This window comes from Sylvia atricapilla, chromosome 5, assembly GCF_009819655.1.
Source record: "Sylvia atricapilla isolate bSylAtr1 chromosome 5, bSylAtr1.pri, whole genome shotgun sequence".
NCBI classification, from domain to species: Eukaryota; Metazoa; Chordata; class Aves; order Passeriformes; family Sylviidae; genus Sylvia; species Sylvia atricapilla.
In genome coordinates, this window is record NC_089144.1 from 28,617,346 (window position 1) to 28,642,742 (window position 25,397).

Here is a 25,397-nt window from a genome sequence, read left to right on the forward strand (position 1 = left end):
TACTTCGCATCATGAAAAGTGGGTGCAACATCCATCATTCAAGCCTCAAAAGTTACTTTTTCATTTCTATGTTCAATCTGGGTATTAAAAAAAAACCTAGAAGATGGGGGAAGGAATGCTCTTCCCTGTGTCTCTGTACTACACATGTACAGGCAACTTTGTGCACAAAACAGAGAAAGAGAGAGAAAAGGGAAGATAGGGGTAAGGGTATTGATGTTTTGTTTGACTCAATTCTGTGTCTCAGCTTCTCTGAACCTTGTAGCATGATCCTAAGGCAAATAAATGACTGGGGTATATCTCCTTTTTTATTTTGGCAAGACATCACTCCAACACATCTCCAAGACAAGAGCTCTAAAATGATATTATGATATTTGTGCTTAACGAATTGATTTGAAAAGTAACAGTTCTTCCCACCACCTCCCTTTCCAGTTAAGTGTGATACAATGCTGTACTTTTGGGAATAAATTAAGAACAAAAGAAAATAAAACTGTGTTCACCACTAATTAATGTTGTTGATAATGTGAAGGCATTCAGGCAAGTATTCTGAATTCAGAAATAAAATATGTTTGCATTACATGAGAGTGTTGAAATACTGTCATGTCCATTAGTAAACCAGAAGAAAGTAAACATTGACCACGTATAAACATTTCAGATTCAGCAGATCTAGACAATTTACAGTGGGAAACTATGAAAGAATTTTTGGAAGAACACTGCTGTTAATAGGTTGAACAAATCTCAGAATTCCCAGAAAACTCCACAAATCAATCTAAATATTTTTAATATTATTTAAATTTCTGAGTAACTTTTAGCTAAGACTAACTACTATGAGACTATTTTCACACACACACACACAAAATATTACAGAAATTGCAACACAATTATCTGGAAAGAAATTAAAACAAAATACTACAATCAGAAGTAACTAATGTGCTTTCTAGGAAAATAAAGCTTGTCAAATAAATATGGCATTTATTCTTGGATATATTTTTTTGTCCCATGAAGTTGAAATTATGCTGTGCAGATAAAAACCAGAAACACAAAACACCTGCGAGATTAACTGGCCACTCTGAACAAATAATCTTTGATAGAAAATCATTATCAAAGAGCTGTTTCCAGTGATGTTATGAAGGACAACATTATTAAAAGCTTTCACTGGTAGTTTGGAAGTAAATATAAAATCATGGCTGGTGAAGTTTGCAGATGACAATATCTGGTAATATGATACACAGTGAGAACAGCAGCAATTCCACAGCTGAATCTGCATTACTGGGATGAAACAGCATTAGGCTGAGCTCACTCTAACAAAGACAAACACCCCCACAGCAAGGAATGAAGATCTAAGCCCAGGAACAGAAACTATGCTAACATGAGCACTCAATGCACAAATTTAGAAATTACTAGAAAAATTTTACATATGTATTTGAATTACCAAATCCTTAACTATACTGTATACTATCCTGAAATAATGTATACCATATATTTATGCTGTGCCCATATTTTAAGGAGGCTTCTGGAAAACTGATGAAGGTATTAAAAAGAGTCACAAACCTAAGAGATGTATTTGAGTGAAAGTTCATCAACTCAGTTTGTTTGTGTTGTGGTTTAAAAACAAACCAAGTAAGAGGCTCTAAGTCAGAAATAAAATTTAATGAGAAGAAAAGGAAAATAAAATAGAATAAAATAAAATAAATACAAAAAGAAAAACCAGTGACAGAGTCAGAATACAACCTGATCAGGGTGATGGAAACAGTCCAGACGAGGTGGTCTTCTTGAAACAGAAATCTTGTAGAAAGGTCTGGTAGCTCCAGTCCTCTGGGAATCCAGTGGAAGAAGGCTGCTTCTACTGTCCCAAATCCCAGCTTATATCCAGGTGAGAATGCTTGGCTCTTCCCCATGGGCGGAGCATCTCACAATGGGATGATGAGTCATGGAAGAGAGCCTTAATGGCCCATTAAAGAGAGAGATAACGCCCGGAGGGAGTTATCTCTGAGTCATGCAAAAGGCATTGATGGGCCATTAACTGAAGATGGTGATAGAATACACCCTAAACTACAACCCAGGACAGTTTGACTTATCCAAAATGAAACTGAGAAGTGATTTGATTGCTACATTTTAAGTATCACAACAAGGAGAAACTGCAGGATATTAAGAACCTCTTTACCCCAGTGGGGAGAAGCATAAAAAAAATCCAGAAAAAATTCAAATGAGACATGAATCACTGTGAGAGTAACGAACCATTGCAACAAACAGGCAAAGGGAAGCATTTTCTTTCTTCATGCACTCAGACCAGGACTGGGTATTTCTCTGAAAGGCATGGGCTAGCTGGACACAAGTTATGCTTTGGTCAAATAAATTACTGGCTGTAACAGGGAGAAATTTGATGGTTTGTGATATATGACTGATGAAAGTAGATGAACTAACATTCTCCCCCTGCCAAGGCCAAACTTTATTAATTGATTTATTACTGTTTTATGCTGCCATCCATTGCTAGGGTATCTAAGCACTTTCATATTAAATCAATAGCAAAATCCTTAATGGACTTTAAGGAGCTTCTGAAACGTCTACTTTCAGGAGTAAAATAAATTAGGTGAGGATTTTTAAGAGGTCAGGAGGTCTGTATTTATCCTTCTTGTTAAAAACTGTGTATTACTGTATTTCCTTTGTGCTTATGAAGTATTTTGAAGCAGTGAGACAGTGACTTCAGTCAGGCACAGCACTGCTAAACGGTTCTGTTTAAGAAACTCAGTTCTGTTTGTCTCCCCCTAATGTCTGCCAAGGTGCCAATGGGTATCATCACAAAACTCTCTTTTAAATACCATATAATGTACTCCTTAAAAATCACACCTTTTCAGGGACACAACACCATTCTATGGGGAGAACAAGCACTTTCACATCTAGCAGTTATAAATTATGGCATAGGATGTGGTGTTCTCAAAAGACATATAATTTTACAAAAGGGTATTAATTGCAACTTGGACTCTAAAATTTAGAAAGATACTTAAGTTTATTTTGTACAAATATATAAAAATTCCCAATGTGTTATTTGACAAATGTAGACTAATAAAGTGACTAATTAATTCAGAGACTGCCTGAGCCTAGCACATAAAAAATATTGCAAATTTGCTAGCTGCTTCATTTTTCTTACAATAGCAAACTGTTAATGCTTTATTCTTCAAGTTAAATCAATTTTCATTAATTACACCCTATCCTTCTGGGCAAAGAATAATCAAAGTAGGCAAAATAGGATTACTGCAAAAATAAGGTATTGATCTAGTTTTTAAGCAGTATCCTACCATCACTAATTTTTGCTCAGTTTATTCATTGCTTTTATGGACCAGTGAAGAAGGTACTTCTCAAATCCTGTGTGTTTCAATGGGCTATTTGCAGCTGTTCATTTTTCAACCAGAAAAATTGTATATACCGTGTGTTCTACTGCATTCAACCCCTCTAAAAACCCCTCTAAAACTCTGTTTGGGCCTTTTGAAGTCATAAATCAATTTTCTCACCTTGTACCTTCACAGAAAGAAGAGTTGATTGAAGATTGCTTCGTCCTTAGAGGTTGTCCAGCACCTACAGGAACAGGGCAGAGGCCAAGCCCTTCTCTGGCACCAAGTGCCCTGGCAGCCAGGTGCTCACACTGTTCTCAGAAGCCCTGCTGAGCTGTCTGCCTCAGGCAAGCAGAGCACCTCAGATCACTTCCTTTCAATTCTAATGGCTTCAATAGCCAAGCTTTCTTCCTGAAAGCATGCCTCTGGTAAAAAGCCTTTATCTCTACAGAAAAATAATGGTGATTAAAATTTGGTAATAGTCTATACAAAGCTGAAAGGGAAACTAAATTTATTCCCGAAGTTACAACCAAGAAACACACAGCATTGCTTATGAACTACATTGGGACAAGAACACACTTAGATGCTCAGACATGGTGCTAAAGCAGTAGCTCTGGGAAGAAAGCAGTATGCCTGCTCCAGGGAGCCCTTCTGGCTCAAACTGGCACAGTTACCTTATTTCAGCACAGTTCTGAGAGCACAGACCTGGTGGCAGAAGACATACAACCACCAGCAAGATCCAGAAGATCAGAAAGGCAGAACAACACCAACCCCTGGAGAACACAGGCGGTGTAGACTGGAGGGGTAGTGAAGAAAGGAGACAAACCAGGAAGGAGCAGAAAGGGTAAGAGGCAGTAAACTCCCAATACATCAGTTTTACCCACAAGACTGGTGAATAATATCAAATCAAAAGACAAACGTATATAACACACTTTGGGTAGCAAAATCGGAGTTTTTTTATTTCTTGGGCTTAGATCTGCAATCCAAATTCACCTTGAATAATACTATCCATGATATAAAAATGTAAAACAAAAGAATAAAGTGAAAAACAGCAAAATAGTTTGAAATGAAAGAAACAGCAATACCAGTGACTAGTCAGAACTGTTTTGAATACTTGACAGAAGTTTCATGTCATCCAACAGACAAGCAGAATTTCCTAGACACCAGCTGCTCAGTGAGACACAGTAGGTCAGCATTATAAGGCTAAAACATCAGCTTTAATTAAATTTGATTTCCTTGTCTCAAATCAAGAGTTAAAACTGATTATATTGCTTTAATTTTCTTGGAAGCCTAAAAAAACATGCCCTAAATACTCATTAATTCAACCACAAAGACTTGCAGTTTATGGTAACTTCTACATCTACTTTTGTATTCCAAAGCTATTCTTATAAATATTACAGACTGATTTAATGTGAATTACTCCAGTAAAATGTGTACAGAAATGACTGGCAGAACATTAACATTCATAAGACACAGAAGAAAAAATAGACCTGTTGTACTCAGATTATAATTTTGAAAATGAGGGCATGATATTAAATGACCCAAAGGAAGAACAGGAGGGAAAGTGACCTCCCAGAATATGAAGGTAATAGAAAATGCTAATAAATTGCTCATCTCAGTTTAATAATTTAATACAAGCTGCATAGAATAGAAAGGCCATTTAGGAAGGCAAAAAAGCATTTTTAGCTATCCGTGTTCAACGCTAGTGATGAGAAAATTAAAGACAGCACAATCTAGCAGCATTTCTCCAAGTGGTAAGAAAGCCACGGGTAAGCCCCAGGTTTGTACTCTGTGGCCTTAGAGAGGTCTGAAGTGCAGAAACAATCCCTAGCAAACAAACTTCACACTCTCTTTACACCCCTTGCAAAATTCTGTTTGGTTTCAAGTTAACATTTATTAAAGCAAATTCCCAAATTTTTGCTTTGCACTAAAGAGACAAATCAATAAATTATCTGTGGAAAAGAGAGAAGGGGAATTTCGGTGAGAAAATTAATTCAACTACCTTGAAAAGCAGTCATAACATTGACAGACTATAGGGTTATATTATATGCTTAAAGGCTTCTGACACACTTTCAGAATATAACATATGTACTTTATGAGCCTGGGACTCTTAAAACAGCAACAAACTGGATCAGACTTGAGAAGTCCTGCTTTTGTAGATGTATTTTGGTAAAACAGAACAAGGAAACTGTCCTGATGTTTAAATCTATGGTCCATGACCCATCCTCCTACATGAGGGTGTTAATGTGCTAATCTCCCTGGCTTTGACCCAGACTCAGAAACTCGGTTTAAGTTGTTGGTTTTTAAGGGTCATGTGGAATTCAAAAGACCAGGCCAGGAACTAACAAGGAGATGCAAAAAACGGCATCACTTCCCGCTCCCTTTTTAGCATGACCATTAAGAAACAAATAAAACCAGTACAATACAGCAGCAAGGGGGCAGTTATTCCTAGCTTCAAAGAGTTTAGATAGGGTGATGCTAAAGATCTACAGTGACAAATTACAGTTCTTTTCTTTGAAATTCACAGAAAACATCCTTCCATATAAGGGGCTGACACAGGGAAAAGTCAAATCATTTGACAAACGAAGGACACTAATTGTTGCATCTACCAAATCAGAAATTAGATTCAAGGATAGAGAACTATTTCAGAATTGTTAACTGCATCTCAGAAATCTGTAGTTATCTAGCTCCTACTATGAAAAATTGTGCATTCCTTGTTATCTATTTTATTCCTATGGGTTAGCTGGAAACTAAAAGAAGGAAAATAAATAAAAGATGGACACCTTAGAGTAGTTTTCCAATACCTGAAGGGGGCCTACAAAAGAGCTGGAGAAGGACTTTTTACAAAGGCATTAGTGACAGGACAAGGGAATGGCTTTAAACTCGAATAGAGAAGGTTTAGATTAGGCATCAGGGAAAGATTTCTTTAATGTAAAGATGGTGAGATAGTGGAACAGGTGTCCAGAGCAGCTGTAGATACTCATCTCTGGAAATGTTCAAGTCCAGGTTGGATGGGGCTTTGAACAACCTGGTGTAGTGGGAGGTGTCCCTGCCCAGGAGGTGATGTTGGAACTAGATGCTCTTTAAGGTCCCTTCCAACCCAAACCATTCCATGATTTTATGATCTGTAAGTGGAAATAGACTAGGACCCTGGTTTGTGCAACTAAGGTGGCATCCAGATACAGGAGAAGCATTTAAAATCCAGATTTAGCAGAACTGATGGTCATTGCTTTGATTAAGAAACTTGCAGTCATATGGATGAAGTAGGCAGGAACCAGCCATGCATCTATTGTAAGAGAACAGATGTTCCAGGAAGAAACTACCAGATGATCACTCAAGGAACATGACTTTACTAATGGCTGCAAACCTCTTCCTACCTGAACATCAAATAGCAGTCTGAAGGAAAACAAAAAATAAAACCCAACCACAGCAGGAATACAGGCTCTCCTTTAATTACAGGTTTCTGCAAAGAGACCTGTAATAATACCTCCTGCAATTTTTATAAGCATTCAAATGAAAGAAAAGCTTAGTGATTATCTTTCAAAAGCAGTGCAGGGAAAAGGCAGAAGGGAGCATAAAGAAGGGCTGCAGAAATTTGCAAGCAAATATACAGGAAGCACATTCATAATTTTAAATGAGGACTCTCTCAAGAATTGACTGCAGCTGTGCATAAAGCAACCACAAAACTGAAGAGACGCAACTGAACTTTAACACAAGAATTTCCAATTACTCAATATTCCTTAAGGAAACTTAAAATTAAAATAGGCCCACAAAGGCTTGAAAAGGCATAGGAGATCAACATATCTTAAATTTCATGACAACTTTGCAGGACAAGCTGTTCTTATATAGATCCACTAAACAGCTACAAGAGAGATTTTGAGAACTACTTTAAAATGAGATTTCCTCCTCACTTCCTGAAGTGGAAAATTCACTATTACCTCTGTAAATATCTTCTGTTTTGAAACCCAAGTAATAGTTTTGAATACTTTACTAGGACTATAATGCAACTATGAGGCAACCTGCATTTCTACAGGAAATCATCCTGCATTACTTAAGATTTGGCAGCTGAACATAGAAAGCAAGTTGTCAAATGTTTCTCTGTAGTGTTAAAAAGATCAAACGACATTTTTTTGTTTTCCTAAGGGAACCTAGAGTGCATATACTTGTGTTTAGTTTTTTTTTTTTTTTTACTTGCTGGGTTCATGCTTTGCCCCTTTGGACAACTTGAGCAAATAACTTGGCTGCTATTTGTGGAAAACTCTGTAGGAATTTCCGTTATTCTTCTCAAATATACAGAAAAATGCAGCTAGACAAAACTGAACTTCCAAAAAAGAAACAAAAGATATTCAAAGAGATTAGAAATAAAACAGAAAAATCACTTCTAAGTTCCTGTACACAGAAGAACGCTCAGACTAACAACAACCACCCATAAGACAGATGCAAGATCTTTGGCAAGATCCATCGTGATGAGCAGTATCTTCCCACTACTTCCTACTTCTACTGTCTGCTACAGAAGAACCCACTTTCTGCTAATAGAAGTTATACATTCATATTACAGTTCTCTGCAACTTATTTTAACACACAAAATCACTGGAGCTGTTTCAAATGCCATCCATTCACAAAGTAGTGAAGTGGGCAGGAAAGCCATGATAACTATCATAATCACATTAGATATCATGAGAGAGAATGTTAAAATAGTAGTAACTATTCAAAATTGATCATTTACTAAAAAATCAGGACAAAAAGCCAATACATTAATTTTAATTATACATGAATAGTCCACTTGATAAAGTAAAAAAAAAAAAAAAAAATCATACTGCCAGTAAATGGATATTGTTTAACCTGTTTGATAGTTGATAATCTTTCAATTTGAACCAGAAGACAGATAATGAAAAATAACTTAAGCCTTCTAAGGAGTAGAAATTCTACATATGTCTACGCATTTTGAGACACATTTATAAACCAGGCAGAAGAAACCAGAAGTCTAGTGTTTTCCCACAGGTAAGCTGAAGTTGCTGCTCAGTTTCACCCTATTTAATCTGCCACAAACATCATCACAGCCATATATGTGAGTTAATAAGCAGCAGTAATTCATTGTTATTTCCACTCAAAAAAAGAGCCCAACACTGCATATACAGCTAACACATCACACCTTCAGCTATACCTCTTACATGTTCCAATAGATAGGAAGTATAATTTGGGAGGAGGAAAAGAAAGACAGCTGGCTTCTTAGTCATCCTGTTATGTAAAGTGTACAGACGGAAGTGTGGAAAGCCTGAATGGTTGGAATATGTCTGGTATGGACAGAAATTTGGTACAAATCAAAAATTATGCTGACAGTTCAGTCTTTCAATCAGCATTTTACCAGAACTTTACAACTTCACCAAATTTAGGTCAAAACCAGCACAAGGCAAGGCCATGCTCTTTTAAAATATGAATAATGAAAAATCATTTCCTCCTCTAAACCTGTTTTCTTCATCATTCTAAACTTAAACCAAAAGCTTACCAAAACCAATTCAACTGGCATTAAAATTTAGACCTCAGTCTAAATTCTGGCATAACTACAAATAACTGGACAGACATTTTCACAGGGCTTATACAGCCTTATTAACTGGCAGTGGCACAAGTACCACACACAAGGATGTTTCAGTCCCATTAAGGGACAGCTTGCTTTCCATACTGTCTACAATGAGTGACAGAAGCTCATCCAAATAAGATAATAACATCTTCACACAGACCTCTTTACCATGAGACTGTGATCCCTTTAAAAGAGACAGAATAATGGTACCATGACATAGAGACTAATCAAGCAGGAGGAAGAGAGATTTATCTTCCGTTAACCTGAACGTGTATTTCCTGATGTTCACATTTTTTTATCAAACTTTACATTTTATAATAACTTCATAACAAATAAATCATTAAAAATGAGATTCCTAAAGGTCTGAAATTTGTTAGTACTCACTATGTTTGTAGAAAAAGCAATGCTTCCAAAACTAGACAGTAACAAGGATTTCCAAGCTAGATGTAAGCTCTACACTTCTAAGCATATAACCTTACAAATCAGGTATTGAAATCTTTGGGAGCATAAAGAGTTTCTATCACATTATCTGGATACCCAGTCTTTTTAGCATCTTCAAAATGTTCCCTTATAAGCCAGACTTGGGATTTTGTTTGTAAAGGTAGGTTATTTTTCTAAATTTAAAACACAGTGATAAGAGAACTAGAAATGTATTTGAAACAGACAAATACTCTGGAGAATTTTTTAATGGAAGCTACTTGCTTTTTTAAAGTTTTCTAAAAAGTGTTCATGAGTGTTACCTGGAGGTGACCTGAGATGAGCAGTTTTCATTTATATTAAAAAAAATAATCAAAACCTATGGCATAAGGCCATATTCTGCTATTTGTAATTTGCTAACTAAACATTTCTAGACAAAAGCAGAAAGTAAGAAATTTTTTTCCTACAATAAGCATTAATATTAATTATTTTTGTTCTACTCCCCCATAAAATTTGAAATCTAAATGGAAAAATTGCTGCTGAAGTTCACATTCCCCATTTTTTTCTTAAATAGCCCATTAGGTTTTAAGACATCTTGGCATGTCTACAACGTACTAAAAATAAATTCGAAACAGAAAATGTTTTCAAAGACAAACACAAAAAACAAGTAGAAAGATTTTTTAAATACAAACACATAGTACAAGAAAAAAGGAAAGATGAAGACAAATTGATATAAAAATCAGTATTTATGTAAAAAAATAATGCACTGCATATTGTACAGTCAGTTACAGTATTCACCTTCACAGAGATTTCTACATTTTCAGGCTTCAAAAGGTTACAAAGCAAGGAAAAGAGTCCTACATGAGAGGCAGACTGCTTCCTAGATTACATCCCAAAAATTTATACCCTGAGCCTGCAGGGAAATTAGAAGCAGATACAAACTCTGCTGACAGCAGATTGTGTTTTCCTACTGCTAAAGCATTTGTCCAGCTCACATGGACCTGGAAGTCAGAGCCAGTCTATCTTTGACAAGGGAACAGCTAAAAAAATTAAGCTTCTAAAATGGGGTTGGGATGAAGGTGCAAGTCAGTGAGTGGATCCTCCACGTTCAACACACAGGAACTTCCCTGGAATCCAAAAGTTCGCTTTATGAAGACTTCATCTCACTTAGACAGGTTATCTAAGCTCATATATACTTTACATATACATTTCATACCATGCAAGTTTAAATATTTCACTGTAACATTAGAATTCAGTCCTTTTCTTCATGGTTTTTGCCTGGAGAAAAGATTTTTATTACTTGAAGAGAAGTTTTTCTTTATTCACTAAGGTAATTGGAGGAAACCTAATCCTTACCTGCTGCAAATCACTATCATCTTATCAACAGTAATGCGTTCATGTAGTTGAGGGTCTGCCCCAAAACTATTTTAAAGCCATTTATTAAAAAAATATTTTAACAGGATATATTCTCTAAAAAATCCATCTACTACACAGTCTGATGAAGCATCAGAACTCTTACTACAGCTCTTCACTTTTAGGTACTACATACTCTCTACCAATAATCAAGTAAAAAGTCCTAGTATGGAAATACAACAGCAACAGATTTCCACCACTGGGCTTTTTTTCTACTTCCAAAATGCCCTATAAAGCTGCAAAACCATGAATTTTTTAAAAAGTATTGTAAGACAACTTCAAACCAGATTTTTACTTAAAACCCCCTCAGTTCTGCTCTGCCTTTTGGTGCTAATGGCTTTACAACATGGAAACAAATCATTTTTAATATAAAGTCTCTGTATTTACTAACAGAGAAAACTAGTATCACATACTAGTCATTAGTTTCTCAGAAAATCATATTTATAGTGTGCAGCTTACATCTGAGATAAATGAAACAAGATTGTCAAAACAGTACTTCAACATGTAAGAGATGAACATATAAAGGCACATACAGATTGTCAATGATTACAACACATTTCTTTGACAAGAGAGTATTTTCTGCCCTTGTAAACAACTTTGTTTACGTAAAGGCTCACACCTTTAAAGTGAGGTTAGTGCTGCTGACTCAGTTATTGCTACATTCACAGTTTAAGAGAATTTTAGACAATATATGAGGTACACTCCCAAACAAGAGTCATCTTCATTTCTTCCTTGTTCATTTATCATTCGATAACTGAATTATGCAGACTAAAAAGTACTGACCATAGAAGCCAGTAACACCCAAATCATCAGAGATGAGACAAACATTAGCACTGACTAAACTTCAAAAAACCAAAAAGTCACCTTTGCAGAAAAAAGTTCTTGTTCTTCATTACATGAATATTTTCTTCATTTTTATGCATGCTAGTAAACTTTTTTTCTGGGCACATTAAGAGCCCATTCAAGCTGTAATAGAATTCTTGCACCTTTTGACCAGCTATGTTAATTCAGTCTCTTGATAAAATAGCTAAGAGTCAAAAATCACCTTCCCTTTGATCTTCTGGCATACAAGTCTCTTATGCTTTTTGTCAGCTGCTTTATGAACACTTTGTATACTCTTCCACAGTATGTATGCATGGTTTTCTGTAGTTCCTGTTCTAGGGGCTGCAGCAGTGAATGAACCAGGTCATCTCCAAATGAATACTGTAAAAGAGGTTAAGAAAATTTAAGGTTTATATGGAAGATTGTCATTACTCAGAGGTATTAGAGTTTTGTAAAAATTATTTTCAGCATCATATTTGTCATCTATAGGTTTATTAAATGTTTTCCAGAACTCACAAGTGCTTCTGAAGGCATTAATTTAAAAACACCTCTAAATTATAGAAATATACTCTCATGCTTTCAATAAACCTAACAAGAAAGGTATATTTTTTTAATGTTAAGCAAGTCAACAGACAGGCAAGGAGGAAATTTAAAATTGCCTTACCCAACTGAAAATTTACAACTCTAAAATGATTTCTGGGTATTTTTTTTGTTGTATGGTAACTTTCTCAAATGACATATAACCTTTAAGTAATACAATTCTTATCAAATTATAATGAAACAGCAATATAAAAAATGGTACTGAAGTTTCATTAAACTGAATGATGATCAAACACATACTATGTTTAACATGGGCATGAAATAAAGTTGTCATTAGCTCAACACTGCAGTGTTTTTTATAAACAAATGATAAGTGAAAACAGCATTTTGGAGTAATGCAATTTTGTTCATCTTACTGCCATTGAATCAGTAGTGGTTTACATGCTTTCCCTCACATGTTCACGTACGAAATGGAATCATAAATAAAAGGAAATAATTTTTTCTTCTATTTTTGACAATGCTCAAAGGAAACAAAGAAGTAATATTTTTATGGAAATACAATCACTTTCTCTGCAATGTATTCTCAGACCCCCAAAAGTACTTTTCTTCATTTTTATATCTATATGACAACACGTAATAAAGCAACATTAAAATATACTCTTGATTTTTGTAGGTTATACACACACAGTAGCCTGCTACATTAAAATGTGCATCAGTGCTAAGTTTTATAGCTCTTCCATGAGTATACTGAAGTAGTGATAAATAGTTTAATAGATGACTTATTTGCAGAATGAAAAGAAGCCACTGTGCTTAGTATTTAAAGGAACAGCAAAATATTAATACACTGAATCTCTGGAAAAGGTCAAAACATAGTATTTAAAAAAAAAATTACAATCCAAAACTACATAAAATTAGTTATTAATGTGTTGCAGTAAATACGTACAAACTTTCAGAAGAAGGGATATTTTCTGCACTTTAAAATCTCCAGAAAAATGAAGCTTCTGGTGATGGCTTGTTCAGCCTAGAGAAAAAGATGTCCCTTTCTACTCTGCACTGGTGTGGACCCACCTTGAGTAAGCAGTGTGTGCAGTTTTGGTCACCACAATAAAAGAAGGATATAAAGCTATCAGTGTCCAAGGGAGGACTACAAGGATGGTGAAGGGCCTTCTGGGGAAGCCTCGTTGCAGTTACAGCTTCCTAGGGAGGGGAAGAGGAGGGGCAGGCACTGATCTCTGCTCTGTGGTGACTAGTGACAGCACACAAGGGAATGTCCTGAAACCAGGGAAGTTTAGGTTGGGTATCAGGAAAAGCTTCCTCACTCAGAGGGTGGCTGGGCACTGGAACAGGCTCCCCAGGGAAGTGGTCACAGCATGAGGCTTGGCACCATGCAAGAAGTGTTTGGACAATGGTGTGACTCTCAGGGACGGTCCTGTGCAGAGCCAGGTATTTGCATTTCAACGATCCTTGTCAGCCCCTTCCTATTCAGATATTCTAAGATGTCAAATTGCTCATGGAAACAGTTTACATTTATTATTTAATAAATGAGAAAAAAGCCTTTTAAATAAACACTGACAACTACAGGCATTGCCTTAGAATCCTAACCTAGATATAGTCTACACTCTGTTTCAAAAGATGCTCATCAAAGCAGGAACATAATGGAACTCCATCCAAACAATAAAAGAGAAAAAAGTAGTAAAACAGTTGACATTACTTAAAAGAGAAAAAAATTACTTTATCTCAGTCAAGATATCAACATACCTACAAAATACATGTACCACTATAGACAAACATACATGAAATAATAACAAGTACAATGCAAAAATCACTTACATTTTTTATTGCTTCATAGACGGCCCTAAAAGTTGGTTGTTTATCATCATGGTAAACACCTCTATTTCCATGAAGAATAAATATACCTTCTTCTTCAGCTGCCTTACAATTGCTTCCATAGATGCAGTGGTCAGGCCGGTAATTCCATTGGCAAGGAAAGACATAAAGACTTTCTGTATGGAACAATGAATGCTCTGGGTTAAGTATCAAAATTGTTTCAAGAAATAAACCAATCTTCTCTTTATTTATTTAGAACAGCTTTATAAATTTCTGTACAGTTGTATTGGAATCTAACAGTTAATTACATTCAAGCAAGCTCCAGCACTGTCTCTCAAATGCTTTCAGAGAATTAAGTGGATAGTCCCTTGAATGCTTTCACCCAAAAGCCTTCTAATGGAATATTTTCCTGGATTTTTTACTGTTCTTTTTTGGTTTTTTGTTTTTTGGTTTTTTTTTTTTTTTTTCACAGTGCTAGACTGAAAATCAAAGTAGATTTACCTGGATTGTGAAAAAACATAATGTTCAATAGATCCTGATCACCCCATGTTATGTTCAACTTGTATTTCTTCAGTAGTGGCATCAGAATTTCTCCCCATTGTAACCGGACTGGTGTCATATCATTCTATTAAACAAAACAAAGCAAAAAAACACACATTCAGGAGTTACACCTATAGGGAAGGAAATGCCTTACAGAATTTCAGTAGTTTGCACTTCAAAGGTACAAATTTCAAATGTATAGATAATTTCTTCCTTTTAAACCAACAAGCCTATCTAAGGAAACTAGTTACAGATATTTTCAATAAGCTTTATTTCTCAGTGATCAACTTACTGAAAAATTTCCCTCTAAAATCTAAACCAAAGAATTCTAAGAATAGCAAGGGATTTTTTATACAGCAGTAGGATCTAACACCAAAACTGCATTTAAGTCATGCAGCAAGTAGATGGGGAGTATTCAAATATCCTCACATCATGCAGTTTCTCTCTATATCACAGAATTATAATATACACAAGTTCCAACACTAACTGCAAAAATTTGTACCAGTTTAATAGAAAATTAATTCTTAAGTAGTTCCAAACACCTACAGATAAAAAATACTGGCTACAAAGCAGTGTACAATAATACAGAAATCCTTCAAACATTTTTCATAAGCTTTTTCACCCAGCTGAACTTTTTTTTTTAGTTACTGAACTTGAATTTCCACATCGACAGGATAACTTTTCACTAGCAAGTCAGTAAGGACCAAAACATCAGCTATTACCAAATTCCCAAATTCCTGATTTAGCAGGATCGCTTCAAAAGAAAAGGAGCACTTCTAAAGTTCGTGTTGAGGAGCAACTACTTGGAGTAAATTGGCCTACACTGAATTGCATGTTAACAAAGGGATTCAAATCTGCAGTTTAATAGTTACATATTCTAAAACTAATCCCTTATCTCTACACCTTATTTAAGTTCAACTAGAACAGAAGAGGAACAAGGCTGCTCACTTTGTACCCTGCACTTCATAGTTTTGAGAGTGTGGATGGAATAACAATAAGTCTCATAGAGAGAAAATTCCTAAACAAGTACAAGCATTGTAACTGTGCTTCTTTTTAAGCAAGCTGCCAAAAAAAAAAATTGTACTGGAACTCCGGTATTGTTTGGGATTTTCATACAACAATATCATGTTAAGAGACAGATTACCAGGAGCAAAATACTCAGTTTGAGATATACAGTATCAAAGACTTCTTTCTCTGAGCTTTACAATGACAAAGTAGAAAGAATACAAAATTACAGTTCAGTTTTTACTCTTCTCTCAAATCATTTCAGCCATCAAATATGAGGGGCTTTCAGAACTGAAGACTAAACCAAGAAATACTACAAGATTTCAGTCAAGAATTAATACAAAAAAAGATCTATACCTTATATTATGCAAGAAGCCAAACAGAATATTACAGTCCCTTCTCTCCTATAAAATTTATGATCATGATTGCAAGTATTCGATGAGCACAGCCATAAGAAATGCATAAGAAAAGTCTTCGTTAGTAAGAATTATCATTAGATTCAATGCAAAGTGATTAAATGAAATAAAACACAGGGTTTAACACTAAGCTAAAACCTTCCAAAAAAGCAAATAAATAAGACTAAATCACAGTCAGTAAAGATTACTCCCTCACCCGAAATTTGCAATTCACAGAATACTGACCCAAGATTTAAGTTCAGACAAAATGCTAATTATTAAAACCAGAATTAAATTAGCTCACTCATACCAGGCAAACCATGGTTTGAGAATAGGCACCAAAGACAGTTCTAGAGCAACACACAGAAATAGAAGTTTAAATTGCTAAAGCCATTATTTAATAGAATTTTCTTTTCACTTGCAGAGTTTTAATAGCAGAGAAATCCAGAGGATATCTCAAGAAGATGCAAAGCAGGTAAGAACATGCATCACATAGCCAGATGTCTAGAAGCAATGCTACTTGACAAATAGTGCTGTCAGATTTAAGAACTGGAAATTGTAGTATCTCTATAACCTTTGCATAAATAGAAAAGAGCTATATATTAATAATATAGCAGTGATATATAATGACACCAGTGCAGGAGCAAGAGAAACTACTTGAATAATTACTTGTTTTCCTTCTTTAAAATATTCCATTGTAACTTGCAGTGATGTGAAACAGCCTGAGAAGTAGGATGCTGATAGAACTGCTTTTTGGAAGTTACTCAAGTAAAAAAAAAAAATCAGAGAAAAAGTGCTACAATAATTTTTAAATTCCCAGCCTTCTCTCAGTATTCCACAACATGCAAAGCATGTTAGTGATTTGAGAAAAAAAACAAACGATAGTAGGCATTCCTGTGATGACATCAAACTGATACAGACAGGTTTTCAAGAACTCTCAAAACTCTAGTTTACTTGAGCAGAAGAAAATATGTAAGAACAAAACATACAAAGGAACATCAGCGTATTTTCTGACATTTTGGGTTGTTTTGCTGTTTATTTGTTTAGCTTGGTCATTACTCATTTCTGTACCAGAAAACTTCTGCCTGGCCAAGGCCGAAATCTGACTTAAAAAAGCTATCACATTTAGCCTTTACTTTTTTTAAAATTCTAGTAAGAAAATATAAAGCTGAGGAAAAAAAATCACACAGCAATATCTAAACAAACTGCAGGTGTGTCCCACAAACAGCTGGCTAATTTAAATTTCCTTAATACCAAAAGAGAGCCAGCCCTCTTCCTTCTGGTTACACGAGTCTACCCTGTTCTTGCACTAACAGTGTAGTGCTCAGACTTTCTGCATGTTTATGTAAGCTGGTGTACTTCAGTAACCCAGCAGAAGGATTTATTTTTTCTACTGTTAGCAAATTGAATTGAATCACAGGAAGGACAGAACACCAAAGGCTATGATCAAGTAAATAAGAAAAGTAGAGAAAAGCAGCTGGTAAGAAACAGGAACCTTTCTTTTAGAAGCAATTTGGTTTTGTGCAGGCTCACCATATTTCTTGAAACTACAGCCCTAAGCAACAATGAATGGTAAAAAAAAGGTTGTAATGGTTTAGGTCACAGAAGCTCTCTGAACTCAGGGGTTTTTTTCTAAAGCATACCCATGAACCTCTACTTTGCACTCTCTATCTGAAGTTAGTTTATTTGGAGCTTGTTTGATTTTCTAAGAGCTTATTCCATTCCTTGACTGCCTACATCTCAGGCATCACAACTAACCTTCTTAATAAATATGATCAAAGTCATTGCTCTCCATTCACATTGCCTCATTGGTCTTTTTGTTAAAAAGCAATGTACCTGTAGCATTTGCTGTATCTCTTCCAGTTTAAAAAAATCTACATCTATATGTATACAAATACAAAAAAGTCACTATTACATTTTCCATATCCTAAACAGTCTTTTATTGGAATGCTTTACATTCCCATTCTCAAACTGCTGCTTAGCAGAGACAACATGTAGGCACTAACCATCAGAAGCTTCACTATGAATTCTAGACTCGTGCAGTTACGCAGTATACTGACCACACTATATTCAGTAAGACATCTGTGCATGCACATATATCTGTTTACAAGAACACACACGTGTGCATTTAGTGCATGTATTTGTGCTGTACATAGGCACAGAGACTCACAACACACAAGACAAATAAAACAGGACCAGAAGGAACAACATTCATTAGGCAGCACCGACAGCCAAGGAGCTGGGATGCTTGTCTGAAATGGCCTGACCTGACAGTCCTGAGAAAATTGAAGCTCAAATAGGGAAGTGGGATAAAAGATGACTTAATCCTGGAGCAGTACACGGAACTACAGGTTATCACAGATGAACATTGTAACCATTGGTTAAAGTCTCTGGCTCTATTTTTTATTTCTCCATCTTCTGGATCTTCCTGACTCTTAAAAATCAATGTGACAACAGAAGAAAGATGCTTAAAGGCCTCAAAGCAGCTCAGCTTGTAATCCAGGTTACAACAGACAAAGAACCCAGTTTTAAATCCATATCCTGATCAAAAACTTTCACATCAGAAAAATGCTCTAGCACTACAGCATCATGCAAAAAGGTCTACAGGCATCTTTAAAAAGATACAAAAATTCCGAGAACTTATATACTCCTTGAAGAATTTGTTGAGCCTCCTGAAGGAACATAAACAAATTCACACCCTCCCATAACGCAATGAAGCATTTTCTAGCTCTATTGTATTTCACTGGAATAGTTAATGGGACACAACATGGAATTGTTACCTGTAAGGTCCAGAAACATTTGCAGTGTCACTGGCAAGGGGTATTGGACAGTCTCTATCCCTGAATTTGGTCTACCTCTTTTCCAAAGGTTTGGGAATAGTAGCTCCTTTGCTATCAATCACAAGCAAAATCATACATTCTCAGGCCCACTGTGTATAGACTCAGCTACACTAAATCCTTTTCCAAGTTTTGCTTTGATGTCTGTAATTTTTCCTATTGACCAATTATCTATATAATAAGACATTCAAGGAACCTGAAGATGAAAACATAGTCTCTGCCTAGTTTCCATGAACAGCAGTTTTTGTAATAAAGCTTGTGCATCTTTGGGCACTATGATGCTCTGCAAGCTTGTGGGACCACAGTCGAAGTACTGAGGGAGAATAAACTAAATGGTTCCCCTGCTCAGATCTCATAGAATCACAGAAAAAATGTTCTAGTCCTCTAGAACCAAGGGAAAGTGCAGTGTTTCATTTTGAATTTCAAAATACTCACTAATTATTTCACTTAATTAAATCTTATATTTTAGGTATACATATACACCTAAATTTGAAGAAAACACCACTAGGTGTTAAGGAGAAAGGACTTCATGTTGTCCTCCAGAAAACTACAGTTGATTTTATTGACAATTTTACTATCCTACATAATCTGTATGCTTTTGAAAATTTGAACTCCAATTTTACCAAAAATGCATAGAGTTTCCAATGAATTGATAACCTAAGTTGTACTGAGAACTCAAATCACAATTCTGGCACAGTATGAATAAAAGACCAACTTATCTTAGTTTTTACCATGCTGAAAATAAATCACTATACAGATATGCACTGTCAGAACTTAAGATATATTCAGCTTTCAATCCCATGCTTTTCTCTTTATACTTTTCAGTATTTTCATTTCTTCATAATATAATCAGCAAAACAAACAAAGTAGACAATGCAAGATTTCACTGATGAGATATATATATATATATATAACATGATGACAGAGAAGTTTTCTTGGAGAAACTACAGCCATATATTACAGCTACTACAATGTTTTACTTTTAACTACAACTGACATAATCCGTTCTCCATTGCTCTTAAATTCCCTGAATTTCCATCAAGAAAAATACATAGCAAGAATGCTAGGATGAAAGCTGCTTATTACACTGGAAATGAGGGAGAATTATGTCTACTGCAAGTTAATACTGCTCTTCATATAGATGCATCTTCCAGAATTTTTTGACTGCATGGTTACTTTTCCCTAATCAAACTTCTAAACAGAGATGTACTTTCCCTCCAGGCATAATCACATAGCACTGCTTTTGTACTTGTGTTTCAAGTACATAGGAAAAAGCTACAAGTCTAAGAAGCAATGACCATTTCTACTGCTGTGTGCGTTGCTTCCGTGCATGTAGCTATTGCAGGATGAACTTCTTTGTCTACAAAAATTAGGACTTCAAAGCAAATAAAAAGAAACTTAGAGTGATAAACACTTGGCTACAATGTAAAAGATCAAAATTTGGAAATCTTCCTTTTCAACAACTTACTAAATGTTTTAGCACCACCTCCTGGTCATACAACTACAGACATTTTACAAGTTTAAAATAACTTTTTCTCGGACGCCTGCAGTGAAGAAATAATGTGGGTATACCTATTGGCAAACGTAATTTACAGCAAATTCTATCAAATCTAAGGATCTCTCAGAACTAAGAAAAATTAAATCAATCAAGCACACTTGAAATTCAAGAATTCCAATTCTTCCAATGAACAACACTGTAAAAATAGATACTATTTTAAAGACAGTGTACTTTGAGATTATTATTACAATTACAGAAAAAACATTTGGAAAAATACATACGAATGTGAAACAGAAATAAAAGTACAAGATAGAAATCCACCAAAAATACAACTGATGCAACACACATACCTTGAAATATTTTCTTCTGATACGAGTCATATTCATTAGCATGACTCCAGAATTAATTCCAGTTACTCCATAATAGGGATGTCTAGCAAAACGATTATACCACCCAATACGAGGCTCTTCGTGTTCTGGTGCCATTGCAGCAATTTGTGTGGAGTTGAACTTCCCCAGAAAAGACCAAATATCATCAACAGGCCTCAAAAACAAGATGTCAGTATCAACATACAGCAGCGAATCCACATTTTTGAGGATTAACTGTGAGGGAAAGAAATTTTAAACCAGAATGTTAAGTTTTATTGAACTTCTCTTCATAAAACACAAGAAAATGCAAAAATTCTTATCATACGCAAATAAATTAACTTTACACTGACAGTTTGCAGTCAATAAATTTGTCATCATTCCTTTTTCTCACATTTTAAAGAATTTTTGTAGAGGGAAATAAGTCTTATATAGAACAGCAAAGCAAAGGCACTCATTCTACATTTTATATGCCAGGGCTCCTCAGGAGTAGGTGGAGGCCAGGTGTAACACCCTAACAGGAGCTCCTCTTTTGCTCCTGCTCCCTCCCTTTCCCATGCAGCTAATCAAACAAGTGTTTAGAGCCTGTCTTTGGGAGGTAGATCCCACTGCTCTAATTCACTACCCTGAAGTATGTTTTCTGAAGTGTTTTAGATGAGCATATACACAAAACACTGGCAACAATAGCCCACTTCTTGTTTCTCTTTCTCTAACACTCCTCAAACCCATGCATGCAGGAGACTTTCCAACTGAATGAGGAGATGAGGTGTGATAAATCCATCTTAACTCTGATATGATGACATGACCTAAACCTCTTTCTGAGGATAGATAATGTGCCATAATGCATCAAGTGAAAAAGGACTTTATTCCATAGGGTACTAGTGCCACAGAAGAACGTGAGATACAACGGGATTGTTGGATGTCATAAAAGTAACTTTAAGGAGTAGTAGTAGTTCTTAATTTAAAACCAAACAGAAATCAGATTAACAAGGACAGTTTGATGCTTCATAAATAGACTTCTGGATTGTCTTATTACAAAGTAACTTACCGGCAAAAATAGTCTCTGTGAAGCACATGGTTTAAATAATTTCTTCCATTCTGCTGCACTCTCAGATGGAAAAGTTATTGGATATAATGTGTAATTAACTCTTCCTTCATAGGGGAATTCATCAAGCTATATGAAAATAAGAAATCACAAAAATTACTTCAATTCTATTACAAAAAAAACCCCCAACCAAATCAAATCTCCATTCAAATTGACACTTGAAAACAAGTGCAATGCCTCTTTTCCATAATAGAAATCTAAGAATGTCAGCTAATGAAAAGACTTGAACAAAAAGTGGCACCTGCACGCCACTATGAAGAAAACATCAGATCACATGCAAAAGGAAGAGGAAGCAAAATCAATATTTACAAGAAGTATATTAATTAAAACTCTTCCCCTCTTAACAGAACAAATACCAACAAAATCTTTCCAAATTTACTTACTCTATTTTTGCCAGTTACTGTTTAAATAACAGTGTATACAAATTAAGATGTGTAACATGCTAATGTCACAGTTAATATGACATTTTAAGCACAAAAATAGTAAAATCCTCCACAGTTACATCCTTGTCAGCTTCTAAAACTGCTACTCCAGTCATAATGTAATTTTCATTAGCTGAAATTTACTAAAATTAGACATAACAGTATCTGCCATATTCAAAACTGGGTTTTGCTTTCTCTAAACAATGTAAGATTGACTCATGCTGTAAGCACAGGAACAAAAAAGGACAGATCTGTAATTTTTTCTTGTAAAGCCAACTCTAAATAAGCTCACACAAGGTAACTGGTTTGCATTTAGAACACCAGGCTTGTATTTAACAGATTCAAGATTCAGGAAGTTTTGGTCTGTCCCTAGGAGAAACTCTGATATCAGCAGCTGACATTCTTCCCCAGGAAAGAATTTCAAAGATACCCCATCCAGCACTAAAAATAAGGTAATAAGGTGTTGGTAGACTGTTGCCTTTCTGCCACTCTATCAAACAAGTAGAAGAATTGCTGTACATTACTCAAATTGTGCTACAAATTGATGGAATACATTTCTGAATACTTACTATGTCTTTGAAACTCTCATGCAATTGGTCCTCAGCAAAAATATGAAAATGGAGAGGTTTGATGCTGAAAATAATGGCTGATCTCAACATAGTAACTGTCTCCTCCAGTCTTTCACCACAGGCCACCACTGCTAGATGCATTTTCTCAGAAGGATGTGTTTTCATATAATCATATCTGATACAAAAATATTTTTTCATTTGACATTATTTCTAGCAGAGACTTAAAGAAAAACTCTACAATTTACTGCAGCAAATAATTTATCATACTCATTAGCAAATTTATCATACTCAAACCAGCAAAGTACAACTCAACAGAACATGCAAACTACAGCATTACACTTCATATGTATGCTTACATTTAATCTGAACCATTCTCATAATCACTCCCACCATCCCAGCCTACAAGGGAATTAGAAGTCTAGGAGATCTATATACAAACATTTATTCTTTACAGTCTTACTATTCATTACTAGCAAAGAAATGCATCAAAATAGCTTTCTAAAAGAAAGACTACATGAATTTACTTCAAAATGTCAAAGGCTGACAGCACATTAAGTCTATACATGAGTTTTTTCCCCTTTCCCTGAACTAAATACGGACATAGTAAAAAAAAAAGACAAATACAGCAGAGTTGAACTCAACAACAAAAGTGAGACAACCCCTACTTTCAAGAAGTTCTGTTGAGAACATTTTTGAGTGATCAAGGTTTTATCCATTTTCTGCTTCAGTAAGTCCTTTTTTGTCAGACACACCCTTCAGCACTTGGCCCAAGCACTGACAAAGCACAGAAAGCTTTCTCCTGTCCTTCCGTCTTGCAGGAGTGCAATGTGGGCTGGATGAGGAGGGAAACTAATAGCTCAGATGGCCTTGTGGGATGCCCTGGTGCTCCCAGTGGTTCTGGGAAATCCCTCCGGTACACTGACCATACACACTGTCCATGGCCTTGAGGCTTAATCATTGCAAGGAGTGGGGACTGGAAAATCCTTTATTTCTGAAGACACTTCTGCAACAGTTATGGTGAGATGTGCCGGGAACGTATTATACAGGGCACACTTAAAAGTTATTTCACTATTTTTATATAACAGACTAAAACTGTCATCAGGTAAATATCATTAACTTGGTGGCAAACACAGTGGGTATACTAAAAATCTCCTGGATTTCCCAGATTAAGTAAGAAAAGCTTTGAAAGCTCTTAAACACACATCCAACTCAAAGCTCATCTGCAAAACATTATTACGCACCTGAGCTGTTCGCACAGACTATGGGAGGAGGGGGCTAATAGAACCAAAAGTATCTGAAGGTTAAAATTACAAGTTTAATGCCAAACCATTTCTGAAGTTAGAAAAGACTTTACCAAACAGAGAGAGAAATGTTTGACAAATCACCCAGTCTTAGAAACAGAGACACACTAGAACAGAAATTACCAGATGTGATTCTTAGCACATAATTGCCACCTTATTTATGTAACCATGTAAATACATACAAGTTTTCCTTTAAATTTGCAATAAATATTATGTATCTTTTCTATAAGGGAGAAAAGAGCTACACACATTATTTCCACATTCACAAGGCAAAATATAAGCAAAGCTATCACTGTAAAACTGCTAGATTTTAATGTAATAAATAATTGCTGCATTTAAAAAACATTCTGAGTTTTGAAATAATTAAGTGCCCTAGACCTAGAACTGAAAAACTACGTTTTTTTTTAATCTTAAATCCAGGTATTTAAAATTAATAAAATTTTAATTAGATTTCGCAGCCAGTCTTAAGTCAACATTCAGGGCGTTATTAAAAATCACATGGATAAAAGACCTCATAGGTCAGATCTAGATCCAAAATAGGGCACCTAAAAGAAGATGCTAACCTACCTCAACTGTATCCAAAGTCACATTAAAGCCAATAGAGACCTAGTGAACAGGTTATGCAGTGTAGAGATTAATTCATCTTATTTCAAAGTAAACATTTAAGGCTTGAATAGATTTTTAACATATGTATAGTCCCATTCTAGAATATCCCACCTGATCTCCAGATGCCAAAAAGTATTTCAAAGATCATTTTGTGTCTGCTAGTCCTAAAAAGATGTCTAGGATATCCAAGTGCTTCCCGACTAACACCAACCATTTATGTCTCAGCAACTAAATGGCTGGTCACCCGGATCTATGCCCTTTGAATTTCAGTGACTGTTTAAGACCTACCTGACGTAGACACCAATATGCAGATACCTATATTCAGATGATTTAATCTGCAGATTGAAACCTTTTATAAATCTTGAAGTAAAATCTGAAAATTAGTTCAGGTTAACACACACACTCACAAAAAAAAAAAAAAAAGGTATCCTGAAATATAATCAAGGCATGCCCATTCAGACCTTTATACATAAAGCTAATTTAAACATTACACCATGTACTAAGCAGTAGTGTAAAAAACACAATGCAAGCTGAATATGATGAGGGTAGTTCAAACCCAGAAATAAGTACACTGCCACATTGTGAACAAGCTGCAAGCAGCAGATTAGCCTCATCACTAATCCACCGAAAAGGGAATTACAATAATTAAGCCCTGAAGTCATGAGAGCCTACAGTGATATTACAAGGTCATGTGATAAATAAGGGCAAAACCTACACAAAGTGCATAGCTAAAAGCCAAGCTCCTGAACTACATGTCACACACAGCCTTCCATGAAGAAAGTATGACAAAACTTACGCTGAAGAAACCAAAAAATTAACTAAGATCCAAAG

General features: G+C 35.5%; 1 protein-coding gene across 2 annotated transcripts in view; it reads right to left on the reverse strand.

Moving 5' to 3' along the window:
- Positions 1-10,048: 10,048 nt before the first annotated feature.
- GXYLT1 (glucoside xylosyltransferase 1) overlaps positions 10,049-25,397 on the reverse strand; it is a 30,134-nt gene continuing 14,785 nt past the window's right edge. For both annotated transcript variants that reach the window (XM_066319048.1, XM_066319049.1), the window contains 6 exons: positions 22,660-22,834; positions 21,612-21,737; positions 20,549-20,800; positions 14,425-14,548; positions 13,927-14,099; positions 10,049-11,937 (listed from right to left, as the gene is read on the reverse strand). In XM_066319048.1, the coding sequence (XP_066175145.1) occupies positions 11,776-11,937; positions 13,927-14,099; positions 14,425-14,548; positions 20,549-20,800; positions 21,612-21,737; positions 22,660-22,834 (1,012 nt within the window). In that variant the 3' untranslated portion in view covers positions 10,049-11,775. The remainder of the gene's footprint in view (positions 11,938-13,926; positions 14,100-14,424; positions 14,549-20,548; positions 20,801-21,611; positions 21,738-22,659; positions 22,835-25,397) is intronic.